The following is a 16,255-nucleotide window of genomic DNA, read 5'->3' as shown; positions in this document are numbered from 1 at the left end:
TCTGCCCCTGGGGTGGCGTTAACTGGACTTGAACTGCAGCAACAGAAATAATAAACTTTAAACTTCTTGGTAATGAGGAGGTGACTTGCAGAGAGAAAACTCCTTAAAGATAGAGAGAGGATGCTGCACCAGCACAGGCAGCAGATAATCCAAAGGAAGAGCAAGGAAGGTGTTTGTAGGTGTCCCAGGAAAATGAGAATGTCACTGCTTGTGTCATTAGCCTTGAGATAATCCTTCTGTGAGAATGCAAGCAGAAAGAATCTAGGCTTTAAATTTATTATACTGTCATCTCTTAAAATATTTCCTTTGGTTTTAGAACTGGAAGCAAACAGGGCCGGTATTTGAAGGCCTGACAGCAGTCTGTGAGGAACTTATTTGTGCTCCATAGATAATTGGCAGTTCATACATTATTAATTTTAGAAAACGTCAATCTTGTCTGTTCCACATTTTCAGTATGACTCCTTCAATTTCTATTTTGTCTTATTTTTCACTTTTTTCCCCCCTCCTGTTTATGCCACTCTAAGTCACATTTTTCTGAATCAAAGATAAAAATAAAAATCACTCAAGTACCTTTAGTAAAAGCTTACTGTAAAATAAAGAGATCAGGAAAGTTGGAATTCAGGGGGGAGGGTTAAATATCCTATACTTCTACCAGATTTACATCTACTGATTTGGGTATAGGGAAAGTTTAGTTCCACATCTTTTAGCAGAAGCCATTTTGGGAGGAAAATACCATCTCTGAGCCAAGTCCCAAAGGAGAGTTTATAATCTAAGATTTTATTTAAGGCTTGCCTTGACATATGTGCTAATAAACTGACTTATTTTCTTCTATTGCTGTCAGCGCTATGCTGGTGCCTGAAACAGGCTGGCTGGGAAAACCCATCCCTCTTTTTTCCCTTTTCCCTTTTCCCTTTTCTTTGTTCTTCAGTTTCTAGAAAGTCATTTTACTTCTTTCCCTCCTCTTTCTGTACTAAGGGTAGAGTTTTTTTTTTTTAATGGGGGTTTTGTTATGTAGATAGTGTGATCAACTTTTAAGGTGACTGCAAAAAAATGAAAATTCTACTGCTTTCTATTATCAGACCAAAACCTTTGAATCATATTTTGAGCTACACAAATGTTAGTATTGAAAATCGCGTTCTTAATTAGAGTTACAGAATTATCATCTTTAGATACACATTTCAGTTTAGGTATATGAAGTGTTAGAAATGTTATCTTGAGTTTAAGATTGCCTGTTTCTTCTGAGTTAAATAGTAGGTGGTTAAAAAAAAATCCATCTCTGAGAACGAAGTTTCTGAACTTACTGTTGAAAAGTTTCTCTTGTTTTTAGTGACATTCTTAGTATTTGGTGACACAGTATCTGGATTCATACTCATGATAGCACGATATTGGGCTCATTTGCTCAATATGTGGGAGAGCTAGCTGTTAAGTGTTATTAGCCTTCACTTCCCCAGTCTTTTCGTGTCCTAGCCATAAACTGGTGGTGGTGTTTCTGGCTGCCAGGCTTCTGCTGAGGCCAAGCAAACCAAACTATCAATTGAAACCCAGTAAATTCTCCCTCCCCTAATACCCTTCCAAACTAGCAAGTTCACGGTGAATCTAAATCTGTAGTCATTTGTTCTGATTTTTTCAAGTAGCAATTGGCAGACTCATAATATCTTTTAATCATTTCTTGCCAGCTACCTCTTCTTTGGATAGGTGTCTTATGATATGGAAGCTGAAGAAACAATGCAGAGCTTACAAATTCGTAGGTCACACGGATGCCGTGACCAGCGTGAATTTCTCACCAGAGGGACAGCTACTTGCTTCAGCTTCCCAGGATCGTACTGTCAGGCTGTGGATTCCTTGCATGTGAGTGTCATCGGGCGATGCTAGCTATATGTTTCTTTAGTGTGTAATGTGAATATTGGGGTCTTTTCATGGTAAGTGTTTCTGTTTGCTTCCCACATCCCTGCCTGGGTGTTGACAGATACAGAAGAGTACAGGTAGCATGGTTCTTTACTGACTGTTCTTCCAGGGAATAGTTTAGCAATTTAGAGATTATAATCTCGTGAGTGTGCAGGAATATACTTGGTGATATATTTCCTGTTTAAAGGGCATGTTTCTTTTATAAGAACTGCATGACCGTACTTCATTTTGGAGAGGCAAGCGATGAAAGAAACGAAAAGTGTTTTTACAGAAAATATTGTAATTGATTTGTCGTCTTAGACTTACTTTGAAGCAGTAGTAATTGCAAGCTGTCCAGAATGATCTTGGGAAGACTGATGTTATTTTAACTCTTAAACATTTTGTAGATTGTTTTATTGAAATATTTAATAAATCCTTTTCTAAATACTGCATGGAGGCTGGTAGTGATAGTTGCAGCATTTTCCAAATATTGGTCATCTTAAATATGATTACTTTTAACTCTGTATTCTAATATTTTGTCTTCAATTAGGGCAAAAAAAGTATTGGCAGCAATGATTTAGCCAGTGTGTATTGCTTTTTTTGTTTAGATGTGATGTAGTCTTCCAAGTAGATAATTTGTTTTGCATTTTTTTAACCCTGTTTTTATTTAATATTATTGGGGCTTTTTTTGCTCTTTTTTCTTTTTCAGTCATGGCGAATCATCAGTACTGAAAGGTCATACAGCATCTGTTCGGAGCGTAAGCTTCTCACATGATGGCCGCCTTCTAGTTTCAGCATCCAATGATAAATCAGTAAAAATATGGAGCGTTCACCGTCGGCGCCTTTTGTTCTCACTGTTTCAACACACTCACTGGGTTCGCTGTGCCAAGTAAGCTTTGGTTTTACTCTCTGCAAAGGGGCTTTTATGGTGGATTCTGTGTTCAGAACTCCTCACAAAAAGATTTTTATTCCCTGAAACAGAACTAGGAGAGGAAAGATCTGTGAATGATATAAGCTGATCTATCGCTAATAATAAAATTACAATAAACCAATATCATACATGCACACACATTTTGCATATATCTCCAAATTAAAGTCTGAAAGTTTGCTCTGCGTTAATGTGTGCACATAGTAAAATGGCCACTGATTCTTAATCATTTTACTCTAAAAGACATTTAGGTCTTACATAGTGAGTAAAGGACATGCAGATCATACACTGCTGAGTATCCAGTCTACTTCCACAGTCCTGTATATACCCGTGCTCTGTTAACAACTTACTCTGCAGCACTCACATATGTCTAGTGTCATTATTCATGGTAGTAGTTTTCTTAACTATTCTTCAAACAGTAATGGCATAAAAAAAAAGGTCATGAGTCAAAATGAGTTAAATTTGTGGAATTGGAGAAGGTATAATAAATTCTTTGTACTGAAAGCTGAGATTAACATCCCATTTAAGGCAGAACAGATCTTCAAAGACAAAAAAAAAAAGATTGTTCTTTCATAATTTGTTTCCATATTAATGGCCAATCTGCAGCTAAGAGGCCCACTTTAAACATCTTGGGAAAGAAATGTAATACTTGTAAAGTACTGAAGCCCTACAAAATTCCAAAGTATTATCTAATCTTGAAAAGAAAAATAGAAGCGGTGGGAAATAGTATGTCAGTGTTTGTGAGTAGTGTTCTGAAGTCCCTGTGCAGTTGCTTATTATGTAGAAATAATAAAGATTGGTGTAATTATAGTCAAAACAGTGTTCTTGTTTAAAAACCTAGTCTGCTAAATCTAGGAAAAATCATGAATATTTTGCTGACAGTTTGGAAGTGCAGAGAACTCACAGGGGAATATATATGTGTATATGTAGGTTAAAATTGAATTCAAGGTTCTACTCTGTCCTTTTTTTTTTTTTGCCTGTAGTTTTCTATAATTATCTCATGGGCATCTGAAATGCCAACGTTAGGCTGCTGTTACTACTGTTTTTTTTCTCTTTCCATCACGTATGGATCTAATATTAATTGTAGTTGTCTGTGATATGGAAAAAATAAAGTGTAGAGGGAAACTTTACAGTTTTATTACTTCATGAGAAATATGAGAAATTCAAGTGTTCTTTGAACGTTACACATTTTAATTCTTTGTAGACTTTCGTGGTTCTAGTGTTTTGTTGTGTATGTCTAGAATACAAAGTGACTGATACTTCTCAGAATAGCAATCTATACATTTGCATGTTCCAGATTTTCACCTGATGGAAGACTAATAGCATCTTGCAGTGAGGACAAATCTGTGAAGATCTGGGATACAATAAATAAAACTTGTATCGATAGTTTCATAGATTATGGAGGGTAAGTGTTGCTATTTAAAAAAAAAAAAAAAAGTAGAAGTGTATAGTTCTAGTAAGATCAAATTTGTGTTTTGTTTTGTTAACGTGTGCTATATTTGAAGATATGTCTAATGATATGATATGATAAGTTCTTCTACTACCCATATAAACTAAAAAAATTAATTTTTGCATTTTCCTGAATAAGTTAACTAGCTGCATTTACCCGGCTGTTTTCCCAGAGTTAAGAAATAACACAGAGAGAAGTTAGATTGTTCTTGGATTATTAAATGTTTTCATGTTTATTTGGGTAGGATAATGCTATTTAGTATTGGATACTTCAACTGGAAGAAAACTTTAAGAATTGTCTACTTGCTGTTGATGAGAACTTATTTTGTTAGCTCCAGTAATCTGCCATGTCTAGGTATAGGGAAATTTATTTTACTTCCTACTTAAAAACTCTTGATTCTTCTGTATATCGATGCCATTATGCTCAGGAATACATTTTTCAGCACTTTCGTCTAGGACCTTTGTATGCCAGTATCAGCTGAGAGTGTCTGAGTCAGTAAGCTGTCCTTTTTTTTAAAAAAAAAAACAAAAACAAAAACCAACAAAAAACCAAAAAACAGATTGTACAGTCTCATCAACCTTAATGAGTCTATGATTTAGCAGGCACGTTTTGTTTACTCATGCTTATTTAACTTCTTTGGAAACTCAAGTAAGGTATTCCTTACGTGCTCACTGTTAATATTATTATATTAAAATATATATATATTTCTACCAAAACAAGTAATCAGTCTATTTTCATGAATTATATTTAGGTTTCCAAATTTTGCAGATTTCAACCCAAGTGGTACATGTATAGCTTCTGCAGGTTCTAATCATACTGTGAAACTGTGGGATATTCGAATGAACAAGCTGCTACAGCATTACAAAGGTAAAAGCAACATAGTTTGTTGTGTTTTCTTTAGGGTGGGACTCTTTGCTACAAAATGTCATTTATTTTGATTTACAATTTCATTCCTTACTGGAGAAAATAGAGAAAGAGATGATAGTGACATTTTGTAAGTAATCTTTTTTGTAGCCCAGTGACCCTAAAAAAAAAATAAAACAGCAACAAAAAAACCTCAACATAAGCTGCATTCTGATTATTTCTTTGCAGTACTTCTCTTATTTTTAGAGTACTCCTAAACAAATATTTTGGAGAGTCTCCTATGCCTCCCGTGCTTTGTTTTGTCCATTAAATGGAGTGGGTTTTTTGGGTGGGGAATTAGAAAAGAGCACAGAAACAGTGTATATTTCCTTACGTATAGACTTTGAATATTATCTTCTGTGTATTAGTTCACAGAGCAGAAGTTAATTGTGTATCGTTCCATCCTTCTGGTAACTATCTCATCACTGCTTCTTCTGACGGTACCCTTAAGATTCTAGACCTCTTAGAAGGAAGACTTATTTATACGCTTCATGGACACAAGGTATACACAATAAACCTCTTAAAGTGGAGATTTTAATAGGTTCCTCATTATCTTTTTTTAAAGTGAAAGTAACATTTACGATGTCTTGTCATACTTGAAGGTTAAACTTTGAATAGCAAAGTGTTGTGTTAGCATACCTGTTAACAAGTGTGTAAGGAAGCACGTGAATTTTGTCTACAACTGCGCACTTAATCTGTCAGTGCTGTGTGTATGCTTAACATTGAATAATAGTTTGTGTTCTGAATTAATTAATAATTCATTTTGGAAATAAAGGGAGTTAGTTATTCGGAAAATAAGGCTTATGTCTACTGAAAAACGGTGCTCTCTAAAGGAGGGAAACTAACAGAAAATATTTTTTGTGAAGAGTGGTAGATAATTTTTATTCTTTTCCTTCTTATGCAGAAAAGATCCTAAATATGATAATGAATCTCTCAAACACTTTCTTTTGAGTAAAGTGATATATATTTGATGTATATATTTTTTTGCTTTAATTCTACATAAAATCTATGGAAAGTGTCACCTTTTTTTTAGTATCTACTTTAGTAATCATAATGAAGCATCTTACCAAGATGTACAACATTAATGCTTCAGTCAAATCACCTTGCAAAAATGTTGCTAGCTAATTTGTTCCTTTATTATTAAAATTGTTTTTTTAATATTAAATAACTATGATTTTCTTTTATTTTTCTGTGCATTAAAATACTATGACTACAGTGATAGCATTTTACTCTATTTTTTTTTTTTCCTTCAGGGATCTGTCCTTTCTGTGGCCTTTTCAAAAGGTGGTGAAAAATTTGCCTCAGGTGGAGCAGATGGTCAGGTTTGTAGCATAGTCTTTTGAAATTAAATGTCTTCTCAATGTTTGTTACAGTTAATGTTAATTAGAGTATGCTGACATTCTTTGCATTTTGTCTAGGATAACACACTGCTAAAGTTAAATCTGGGGAGAAGAATGATAAATGCATTATTTAAAAACTTGATATTAACTATTTTTGATCGGATATTATGAGGAGGATATACTAGGCACTTCTCTATTATTCTACTTACAGTAAGAGAATGGTTTATAATAGAAATATTTCAAGTGTTGCAATTCAATGTCGAATAAGTAGGTTTTTTGCAAATAGTATTAATTCATACACACTCAATTTGATTTTCTCTTTTAAAGTCACTATGTAATCATAATAACTAAAGTGTGCTGCTGGGAAAACTATGGCTAGAATTGGAAAAAAAAAGGATTTTTTGTTACTTTTGCTAATTTATATTGACAAAACAACAAAATATTGGATTTTGTACAAGGTAGAATTGTTTACATCATTAAAGCGCAAAAAGGTCTTTTAAATTAAACAGAAAACCATGCAATTAATCTTGATTTGCTGTAATAAGTTTCATAATTACAGAAATGCTGTCAAGCCAGGAATAATCTCTGTCAGGTCTTTGTATCCTCCAAAAAGAAGAAATCGTGTATCACAGCAATTAGCATTTCAGTATGAAATTTTCTTTAAGATTTTTGTCTTTTCTGTTGTTTTGCGTTTATGAAAAGTTAAGACCCCTATGTAAACACAGAAAGAGGTGCTATAGAAATAAGACTATTCTGAAGTGACTGTAAACCATGTTTATGTTCTGGTAAAATGAGTTTGAGTGGAGTTTGAAATATTTCAGCTAGAAACAGAGGCAGTGTTGGAAAATAATAACGTATCTCAATTAAAAAAAAATTCAGTATCATTAGAAGGGAAGGCAACTGTTTATGGGTTTCACTTGATGTTTCAAGTAGCACCCTTTCTAGAAATGACTTGAAAACATTCAAAGGAAATAATTTTTAAAAAGGAAAAAAAAATGCTTTGTATTTCAAAGAGTTAAAAAGAAAGAATGCTAAGATTTGCAACTATTGAAAAAGTGGAAGTGCTAGCAAACTTCCAATATTAATTTTTCAAGCTAAAGGGAAATAAAAGTGTACTCCTTGAGCCACTAGTATAACCTTTTATTTTCTTTATTGAAGTTTTCATATGAGATTTTTTCTGTTTCAGAAGAAAATTTAGATTCTTAGGGAATCCTGAATTGTCCTTATTTTCATGAGCACTTTCTTTGAGCATTATAAGAATTGGTATATTACTTTGAGTGTACGAGGAAGTGAAGTATGTGTATTAAATTAGGTCATGTGGTAGAAGATTCCTCTGCGAAGCAATGATGTTGGAGAACCATGCTATTAAGCCTAACAACTTCAATAGGATTTGGATGGATGGCCACAGCCAGAGTGTTGCGATCAGTGACTGTGTGCAAGTGAGGCCTGGTGATGAGTGGTGCCTCCCCAGGGTCCATCTTGGGACTGGTGCTGTTAAATATCAACGATCTAGATGGTGGGATTGAGTGCACCCTCAGCAAGTTTGCTGATGATACCAAATTGAATGGTGCAGCTGATGCAATAGGAGGAAGGGATGCCATCTGGAGAAACCTGGACAGACTTGAAAACTGAACCCACGTGAACCGAATGAGGTTTAGCAAGGCCAAGAGCAAGGTGTTGGGTCTGGACAACCCCAGATATGAGTGGAGACTGGAGGAGAACTCCTTGAGATCAGTCCTGCGAAGGACTTGTGGGTTCTGGTGGTTCAAAGGCTGGACATAAGCCAGCAGTGTGCTCTTACAGCCCGGAATGCCAGCTGCATCCTGGTCTGCATCAAAAGAGGAATGACCAGTAGGGTGAGGGAGGTGGTTGTTCCCCTGTATTCTGCCTTTGTGGGTCCCACCTGGAGTACTGTATACAAATCTTTGGCCCCCTGCACAAAAATGGTGTGAAGCTGTTGGAACAGGTCCAGAAGAGGGCCACAAAGATGATCAGAAGGCTGGATTACTTATAAAGAAAAGTTGAGGGAGCTGGGCTTGTTCAGTCTGGAGAAGAGAATGCTTTGGGGAGTCCTCACTGTGGCCTTCTAGTTCTGCACTAAGCAGTCATGGAAGATGTTGAACTTGAAATGAGCTTGTAACAATCCATCAACTTATGATTATACTAAAAGTATGATTTAGACTTCCTAGAATTTGTTTACAGGTTTGACCTTTCTGATGCTTACACATTGTTCTTTTTTTCTGAAAAACGTTTTTAATATTTGCCGTAAATACTCTTGCTCTTACAAGCAAGTGATTTTTGAGTCAGACCATGCAGAGTAGACCATGCTCCAATCTTTATTATTTTTTTAATTCAGAGGATAACTATAAAAAATCAACATTATTCTTCTGGAAATTGCCATCTTCTGCTAAATGTTATGAACTTCTTTTTATTAATTTTTCTCAGCACTTAAAATATGTGACAGAAATCATGTAAACTTATGCTAAATTTAATTAAATGACTTGCATTTACAATTATTTTGTGACATGAGAGAGCAGTATTGTATTTTATGCTTGGGTTTCTTGGACTTACTCTGTTATGCTGGATAGTCTATCTTCTACTATCTTAACTCTTCATTCTACTAACTTACCTCTACATTTGGCCATGGTGAGACTGTTGAATGTTGTATGTATTTTAAATGCAATTGGACAAGGTTCAGAAAACAGTTTCCTGTTGCTAAATTGAGTGCTTTAGAGTTCTGTGGATCTTGATAGCTTCTTATGTCCCCTCACAATTTCTCATGTTGTGACCTCCAAGCCATTAAAGTGACAAAAAATTGATCGTATGTGACATTTTGATACAGCAGAAAATACTCTAGTATAATCCACTGAGAAAAAATTTGCTTTGTTTTGTGACTGTTGTGGCATCTTTTAGTCATCTTTGTGGTTTCTCTGTTTTGATTTGTTTTTAAATAATTTTAATAATTTTGAACTACATTTATTAGATGTGAATTACAAGATGCTATATGGAAGTGTCTGTATTGTAGAAATGTGACAAGAGTAGGCTTATTCTGATGTTACGATCTACCAATTCTAACAGCCATCAGTGAGTAGGCTTGAAATAGTTACTGACATGGTGGCTTTTTTACAGGTATTACTATGGAAAACCAACTTTGATTCATTTGATTATAAAGAAGTTCTTAAGCACCACATTAGAAGAATACAGACTGATAACCCTCCTCATCTTCTCGATATTTACCCAAGATCACCTCATCTCCATGATGAAAAGCTTCAGTCAGTTGAGGTGAGTGCAACGAATATTCTAATATAGGAAGCTGGAAACTTAAAAACACTATCTGTCTAACATTTATAGTTAAATTTAGTCTGTGTATACCAGAAAACTTTTTGTTGCTGTGAACAATATTTTGGAAGCAACCATAGCTTACAAATTCATATTAACATTACTAGGCTAGTTGGTACTGGCAAATAATCCTATTGAATTCCTTTCATGTTTCTTGTGTAAGTCTGTACTCCATCTAATAAAAAAAAGAAAAAAGTGCATATAGGTAGAGTCTGGTTTCTACTGAGGTACCATCCTGAACTGTTGCAGAAGATACCCGAATCTTCTTCAGTGAGCAGGACGAGGTAGCATTGTTACTGATATTCAAAAACTAGATGGCCACAAGTTGTCCCCCTTTCCAGAACCTTTAGATACTGTGAGAAGATCTTGTTATTGATCTACAAACTTATAAAGCTTTTCTAGGATAGTAGAGTTCTTTTATGTCATTATGAAGTAGTAGGTCCATGTAGTCTTATTTCATGCTAATCTTGTTCTGCAGATACTTTGCTGTCAAACCTTTGATTAGGAAGGCTTAGAAGTACTGAGAGTTAGGGAACCAAAGTGAAATGCTGAATACTCTCAGTCTGGAAAATCCTGTGTTGTCAGGTTATCTGATAGTTAGACTAAACAGGTAAACATTACAATGCTATAGACAAGAGCATTGTTTATGCATAAAACACCAGGGTTATATTTGTGTCTGCCGTTGGTAGATTTGGTTAGCTTTTACTTGGTGATTACCTATGCTTTTATCTTTTTCATATCCTCTAGATGTCTGTACTGTCCAAAAGTTGAATCCAGTATATAGATCCACTGATTATTTGACTTCTGTCATTACTAATAGAGTCCTATAGAAATACACCATTATCTGTTTTTTATTCAAATAAAATGCTGCGTTGGTATTTGTTTCCTCCTCAGACATTTGAAAGACTTAAACTTGACACTGAGAGGTGCTGCTGTGTGCCTCTGTGGGCGTGTTTGGCTTTCTCTATTGAACAGGCCTGAGCATCAGGACAGTACTATTACACCCTTGTAGAAAGCACATGTATACAATTTGAGTAGTATAAAGATTGAAAATATTTTGGTGGAGGTGGGGAACCCCAAAAGAATCCATCACTAAGTATTCTCATTTATCTTGTTTGACCATCAAGTTAGATGTAAAGCTTTCTGATCATGGTCAGAATAAGAGCAGGGCAATTGTATGTATGACAACTCGATAAATAAAATTCTCTCACGGACAATGCTATATTCATTGCAAGGTCAATGAATGAAGTGAAGTGTAAGTCCTTTTTGTAGCAGCCTTCAGTATCAAGGGTCAGTTCTAGAACAAACTCAGTCACAGCATTTACCATCACATTTAATCTACCCTTCCTGCGTCACCAGTTTGCTTCAATATCTGTTCAAATTGCATACACTTAAAGCACACGCTAAAAACACAGGTTAGTTTCATAGAATCACAGAATCAGCTAGGTCGGAAAAGACCTACAAGATCATCCAGTCCAACCATCCACCCACCACCAATAACCCCACTAGACCATGTTTCTCAACGCTATATCTAAATGTTTCTTGAACGCCTCCAGGGACGGTGACTCAACCACCTCCCTGGGCAGCCCATTCCAGCGCCTGACCACTCTTTCAGAAAAGTAGTATTTCCTAGTGTCCAGCCTAAATCTCCCCTGGCACAACTTGAGGCCATTCCCCCTCGTTGTGTCACTAGTTACAAGAGAGAAGAGGTCAATCCCCCAGCTCACTACAACCTCCCTTCAGGTAGTTATAGAGAGCGATAAGGTCCCCCCTGACCCTCCTCTTCTCCAGACTGAACAATCCCAGCTCCCTCAGCCGCTCCTCATAAGGCCTGTGCTCCAGACCCCTCACCAGCTTCGTCGCCCTCCTCTGAACACGCTCCAGGGCCTCAATGTCTTTCTTGCAGTGAAGGGCCCAAAGCTGGACACAGTACTCGAGGTGGGGCCTCACCAGGGCTGAGTAGTAGTTTGTAGTTCCAGGGTTCAGTTGAGTTCTTTTCAAGTTGATTTTTCCAGACTTCTGTTACTCAAATGCTTAGCAAATGTATGAGTATTTGCTAAAACAATCTTCCTTTTTTTTCTTTTCTTTTACTCCTCCTGGGTCCCAGGTAATCAAGGAGATCTGGAAAAGTGTTGAATTCAGGCTAGAGATAAACTGAGGTTCACAAGCACCTAATTATCTTCACTGAAAGGGCAGATAGAGGAAATCTGATATTTGAATGTCAGGAAATTATTTGCAAGCTAGTTTAGACAGATTTCATTTAACCTAATGTCTGCATTTCTGCATGGCTGTAACATTTGCAGCATTTTACAAGCTTCTGGGTTAGCTGTTCCCAGGGAGTATAGTAGTCTGAATTTTAATACACAGGTTTGAATTTCATATTCTTGACTTATAAATCTTTATAGCTGTTCATCAGTTGCCCTGCATCTATGCAATTATAGATCATTCAGGAAACAATGCTCTAGAATCTGCTTCACTTTTCTAAAGCTTGTAACCATTACAATTATTCAGACAATTTGGAAATATGAGTAAGTGACTTGTTCTCATTAAGTGCCCACTTTTCTCCATTGACCGTAGAGGTAATCTTGGATGACTAGCTCAAATATAGCAGTATGTCTGAGTTTAAAATGAGGTGAACCCCAGTCACTGTCTCCTTTTTGAGATAAGGAGCTGCTGAGGGCATTTGAAAATAATATGTTCAATCACTAGTGCAGTTTTACTGCAATATTCTAAGAGGTGCATTCCACTTGGTGACAATTATAGAAAGTGAAATTTCCTTTAACATGTTAAAATCCCAATGCTATCTTTTTTTTAAAGATATGTAGAGTTTCCATCTTCAGCATGAAAATCTAATATTATTTTAGTTTCTCATTAAAATTTCAGAGTAGTTTCAGTTGTAAATATCTTCACAGATGTATGAAATCCTAATGTACACTAGATGGCAGTAGAAACAAGAATATATGGCTACTGCTTGTTTGCCTCGAGAATTCCAGTCAAGAAAAAAAACAACAGTGTTAATCAAATTCAAAGCTAAACTTCTTCTATTAAACTATTAGTGTTATGCAGGTTTTAAGCTATGTGCTGGTGAACTGTAAGGTTTTTAAATTGTGATAATCATGAAGGTAATTGATAGTATACCTACAACATTCACACTACCAGTGTACATGATGGAAGTCTCTGTTTCAGTGAAGTTGTAAAAATCTGTGGAATAATTTTTAAGTCTTTGTATGTTTCAGCTGTAGTGAAGTGGGAACAAATTGGTGTGAACCATGGACAAACTAGAGCAGACAGTATGGGGGATGCAAACACATTACAGCTAAAGCTTTCTGTAGTTTCTTTATTTGTAGTTACGGAGAACATAAACTAGTTCCAGTACTGAAAACCTACTAGCAGTGATAACTTGGTATTCCATATAAGACTAGCTTCATTGTATTTCTGCCCTGTGCTACAGTACTAACATTGATTCAACTGCCTAAAGTTGTTCACTGCCCAAAGGACTACATTTTGATACAGTATAGTTTCTTAGGTGTCTGTCTCAACTAAAAGAAAAGCATAGGATGCAGTATAACTTAGCAGTAACACACGCCAAAACTTGCAAAAACACTTGCGAGTGAGTTATGCACTTTGGAATTTTTTTGACTAATTCCTACTCTTCAGTATTTCAGCGGCAGTATTGGACACTTTTTTTTTTTAAGTTGCATGTTTTTGAGGTAGCTGATCATGGTAAATCTATGTCAAACTGGTATTTTTTACTTAATTTTTCTTGATTTGATTGGGAAACTAAACCTCCTGTTGCTTAGGCTAAGAATGTTTCAGTTAGTTTTGAGTGTCATATGTTTATAAAATATAAATGATATCTGTAACAAATGCATACCTGGATTATCTTTCTGTATTATACAATTGCATTTTATATTGTTGTGGGGTCAGCATCCTTCCTTTATTCTTAAAGCCTGTTTTTAGCTTGTGGTGAATAGTGATGCCTTATTGTAGCAAGTGGTCCTTTTAATTTCAGTCTTATTTCCCTTCTTGTACTGATGCTGGAAATAATGAGGACTATACTTTTCAACAGGTCAACCCTACGTTTGATGTGGCTGATACACAAACAGCTGACCCACCTGTTGTAGAGATTAGTTCCTCTCCATCTTTCGGTACTCTGGTAAGTTGCCTTCTGAGCTAAAATTAAAGAAAGAAAGAAGGAAAGAGAGAAAGAAAGAAGGAAAAAAAATATGCTTCTTAGCAAGCTTAGCTTAAACTAAAGGTGTTAATGAAAATGTGGTTTTTTTTGTTAATATGAATAAAGTACATTTTTAATAAGTTCTTGATTGTTCAGAGCTCAATATTCTAACTTCTCAACTTAAGCTTTCTTTTCACAGTTCCCAAGGCTAACCAGAAGATGGGGTAATAGTGAAGCTTTCGCGTTATACTAGTAATTTTACTAATGTACTCAGCAGAAATTCTAATTGGAAGCCCATATTAATTCCATCTAGATATTGCTGTTAAAATCTGTGGCTTTTTCTTAGACACTTTTTGTAGCTATCCTTAGCTTCAAATAACAGGAAACCTAAAGAGGAGTTGCCTCACTGATGAGATTCCAGTAGAAATTCCAGTTTTTCCAGGGGGAAAAGAAAATGTAACACATTTTAGGGAAGAATCATAGGATTAGTTCCTTCTAGTGTTAGCTTTTCATATGACATTGTTATGGTGTGTGGGAGGAAAAGGATGAAATGTTTTAACCGTAGTTTTGTAGGAGGAGAAATATGCTCTCCTAGTATGAAGTCCTAGAAGATGCACTATTCTAGAATTAGGTTTAAATGAGAATATCTCTTTTAGTTCTGAATCTTTTTATGTGAAAGTATGATTTGTATCTTGAGCAATTTTAATTACCATAACAAGAATTTGTGTAGCTGAGGGGTCAATACATATGAATGGGCAGCGGGTGTGGTTTCTGCTGTTTTCCTTTGTTGTGAATGCATTACAAAAAGGCATGTTGTAAGGATAGTTTATAAAATACCTTAAGGTTGTTCAATTAAAATCATGATAGAGGTTCACATCCTAAAAGAAACCTTTTCTTCAAAAACAAATAAACATAATAATTTTATTTGAGAGATGGTCTTTAGGTTACTCCAAAAGTAATGCCTTCTATTTATTTCTGTGGAAACCATAACAGATACAAAGAGCACAATAATACTATTTGATAAAGCAAATTCTCAGCTACAAAACACTATTTTTCAACTTAGTCACCAGCTTTAGGTGATTCACATGGATGAGCTGATCGAAATGCTCTTCACTTCATGGTGTGACAGCTGTGCATGGCCATCCGGAATGAGGCTTGTCTTTCATATTGCTGTTGCCACTGCTGAAACACACCACACACTGCCTCACTGTGCTCACATCCACTGTTTGGTCTCCATAAACATTCAGCAAGCATTGATGAATGTCAATGCCTGCCATTTTTACTTCATTGAGGAATTCAATGACACACCTTTGTTTCAGACACATTTCTGTGTCAGATACCATTTTGTCAGACTGCCCCTCTGCTGCCAACTGTCACATGGCAACAAAACTTAGTGGAATATTGGTGGGAAGGTTCAGCCTCTAATACCATAGCACCAATATTCACCTCTGATTTTGTGGGCCAATATAATAAAATAGGAGGCATTACTTTTGGAACAGCCCTTGTAGCTCCATATATTTTAAGTTGCAGTAGTTTTCACAATGAATTACGGATCTTTGAGATAATTTCAGTCAAGAGTAATTTGCAGACTCACAGATGTCTCTTTAGGAGGCTTGACAGTTTGAGGATTGCGGTGGATAAAATTTATTGATTGTCAATTCAAAATATACCTTCTTAACTACTTCCTGTTCTTGATTCTGATCACAGAATCCAAATGTACAGCTGCACTGTAATTCTTTGTTACATACCTATAAATCTGCCAATCATTTAATCTCCTTCCTTAGTTCATTTAATATGAAAGCAGTTTATAATGTTTTATGCCCAGAACTCATTCTAGGATTAACTTGACCCACTAGTGACAGCTTTCTCTTGATTTCAGTCTAGTTGGATTTACATATTTTTTTATTACAAAAATATTGCTTCAAAATTCATATTCATCTTTTCTGACAGTCAGTAATCATGATGTTTTTGTTTTTCCATTATCTTGATCTCCTATTCAGCACTGGTTCTCACCTTTCTGCATCTCAATATTCAGTCTGCATATTTTTTCCATCTAGTGTTGTTTCTGTATTCTTGCAACTCAGACTGCAGCCATAAGGACAACTGCTCTGTCTTCCATATTTTTTCTTTGGCTAGCTTTCCTCCCAGCATTGTAAGTAACACTTTTCAAAACTTTGGCAACCTTATCTGGTCCTCCCTGCTTTATGTCATCTTATCTTCTGAGTCATCATTCTGTT

General features: G+C 35.7%; 1 protein-coding gene across 1 annotated transcript in view; it reads left to right on the top strand.

The window, feature by feature from the left end:
* POC1B (POC1 centriolar protein B) overlaps positions 1-16,255 on the top strand; it is a 49,539-nt gene that overhangs the window by 10,756 nt on the left and 22,528 nt on the right. Inside the window, exons 3-10 of the mRNA XM_021378730.1 lie at positions 1,677-1,848; positions 2,594-2,773; positions 4,110-4,217; positions 5,014-5,129; positions 5,534-5,667; positions 6,419-6,487; positions 9,635-9,787; positions 13,914-14,000. Coding sequence (XP_021234405.1) covers positions 1,677-1,848; positions 2,594-2,773; positions 4,110-4,217; positions 5,014-5,129; positions 5,534-5,667; positions 6,419-6,487; positions 9,635-9,787; positions 13,914-14,000 — 1,019 coding nt within the window. The remainder of the gene's footprint in view (positions 1-1,676; positions 1,849-2,593; positions 2,774-4,109; positions 4,218-5,013; positions 5,130-5,533; positions 5,668-6,418; positions 6,488-9,634; positions 9,788-13,913; positions 14,001-16,255) is intronic.

Source organism: Numida meleagris, chromosome 1 (genome assembly GCF_002078875.1).
Source record: "Numida meleagris isolate 19003 breed g44 Domestic line chromosome 1, NumMel1.0, whole genome shotgun sequence".
Taxonomy (NCBI): Eukaryota; Metazoa; Chordata; class Aves; order Galliformes; family Numididae; genus Numida; species Numida meleagris.
The sequence above is the reverse complement of the archived record's forward strand: the minus strand, read 5'-3'. Positions and strand labels throughout refer to the sequence as shown.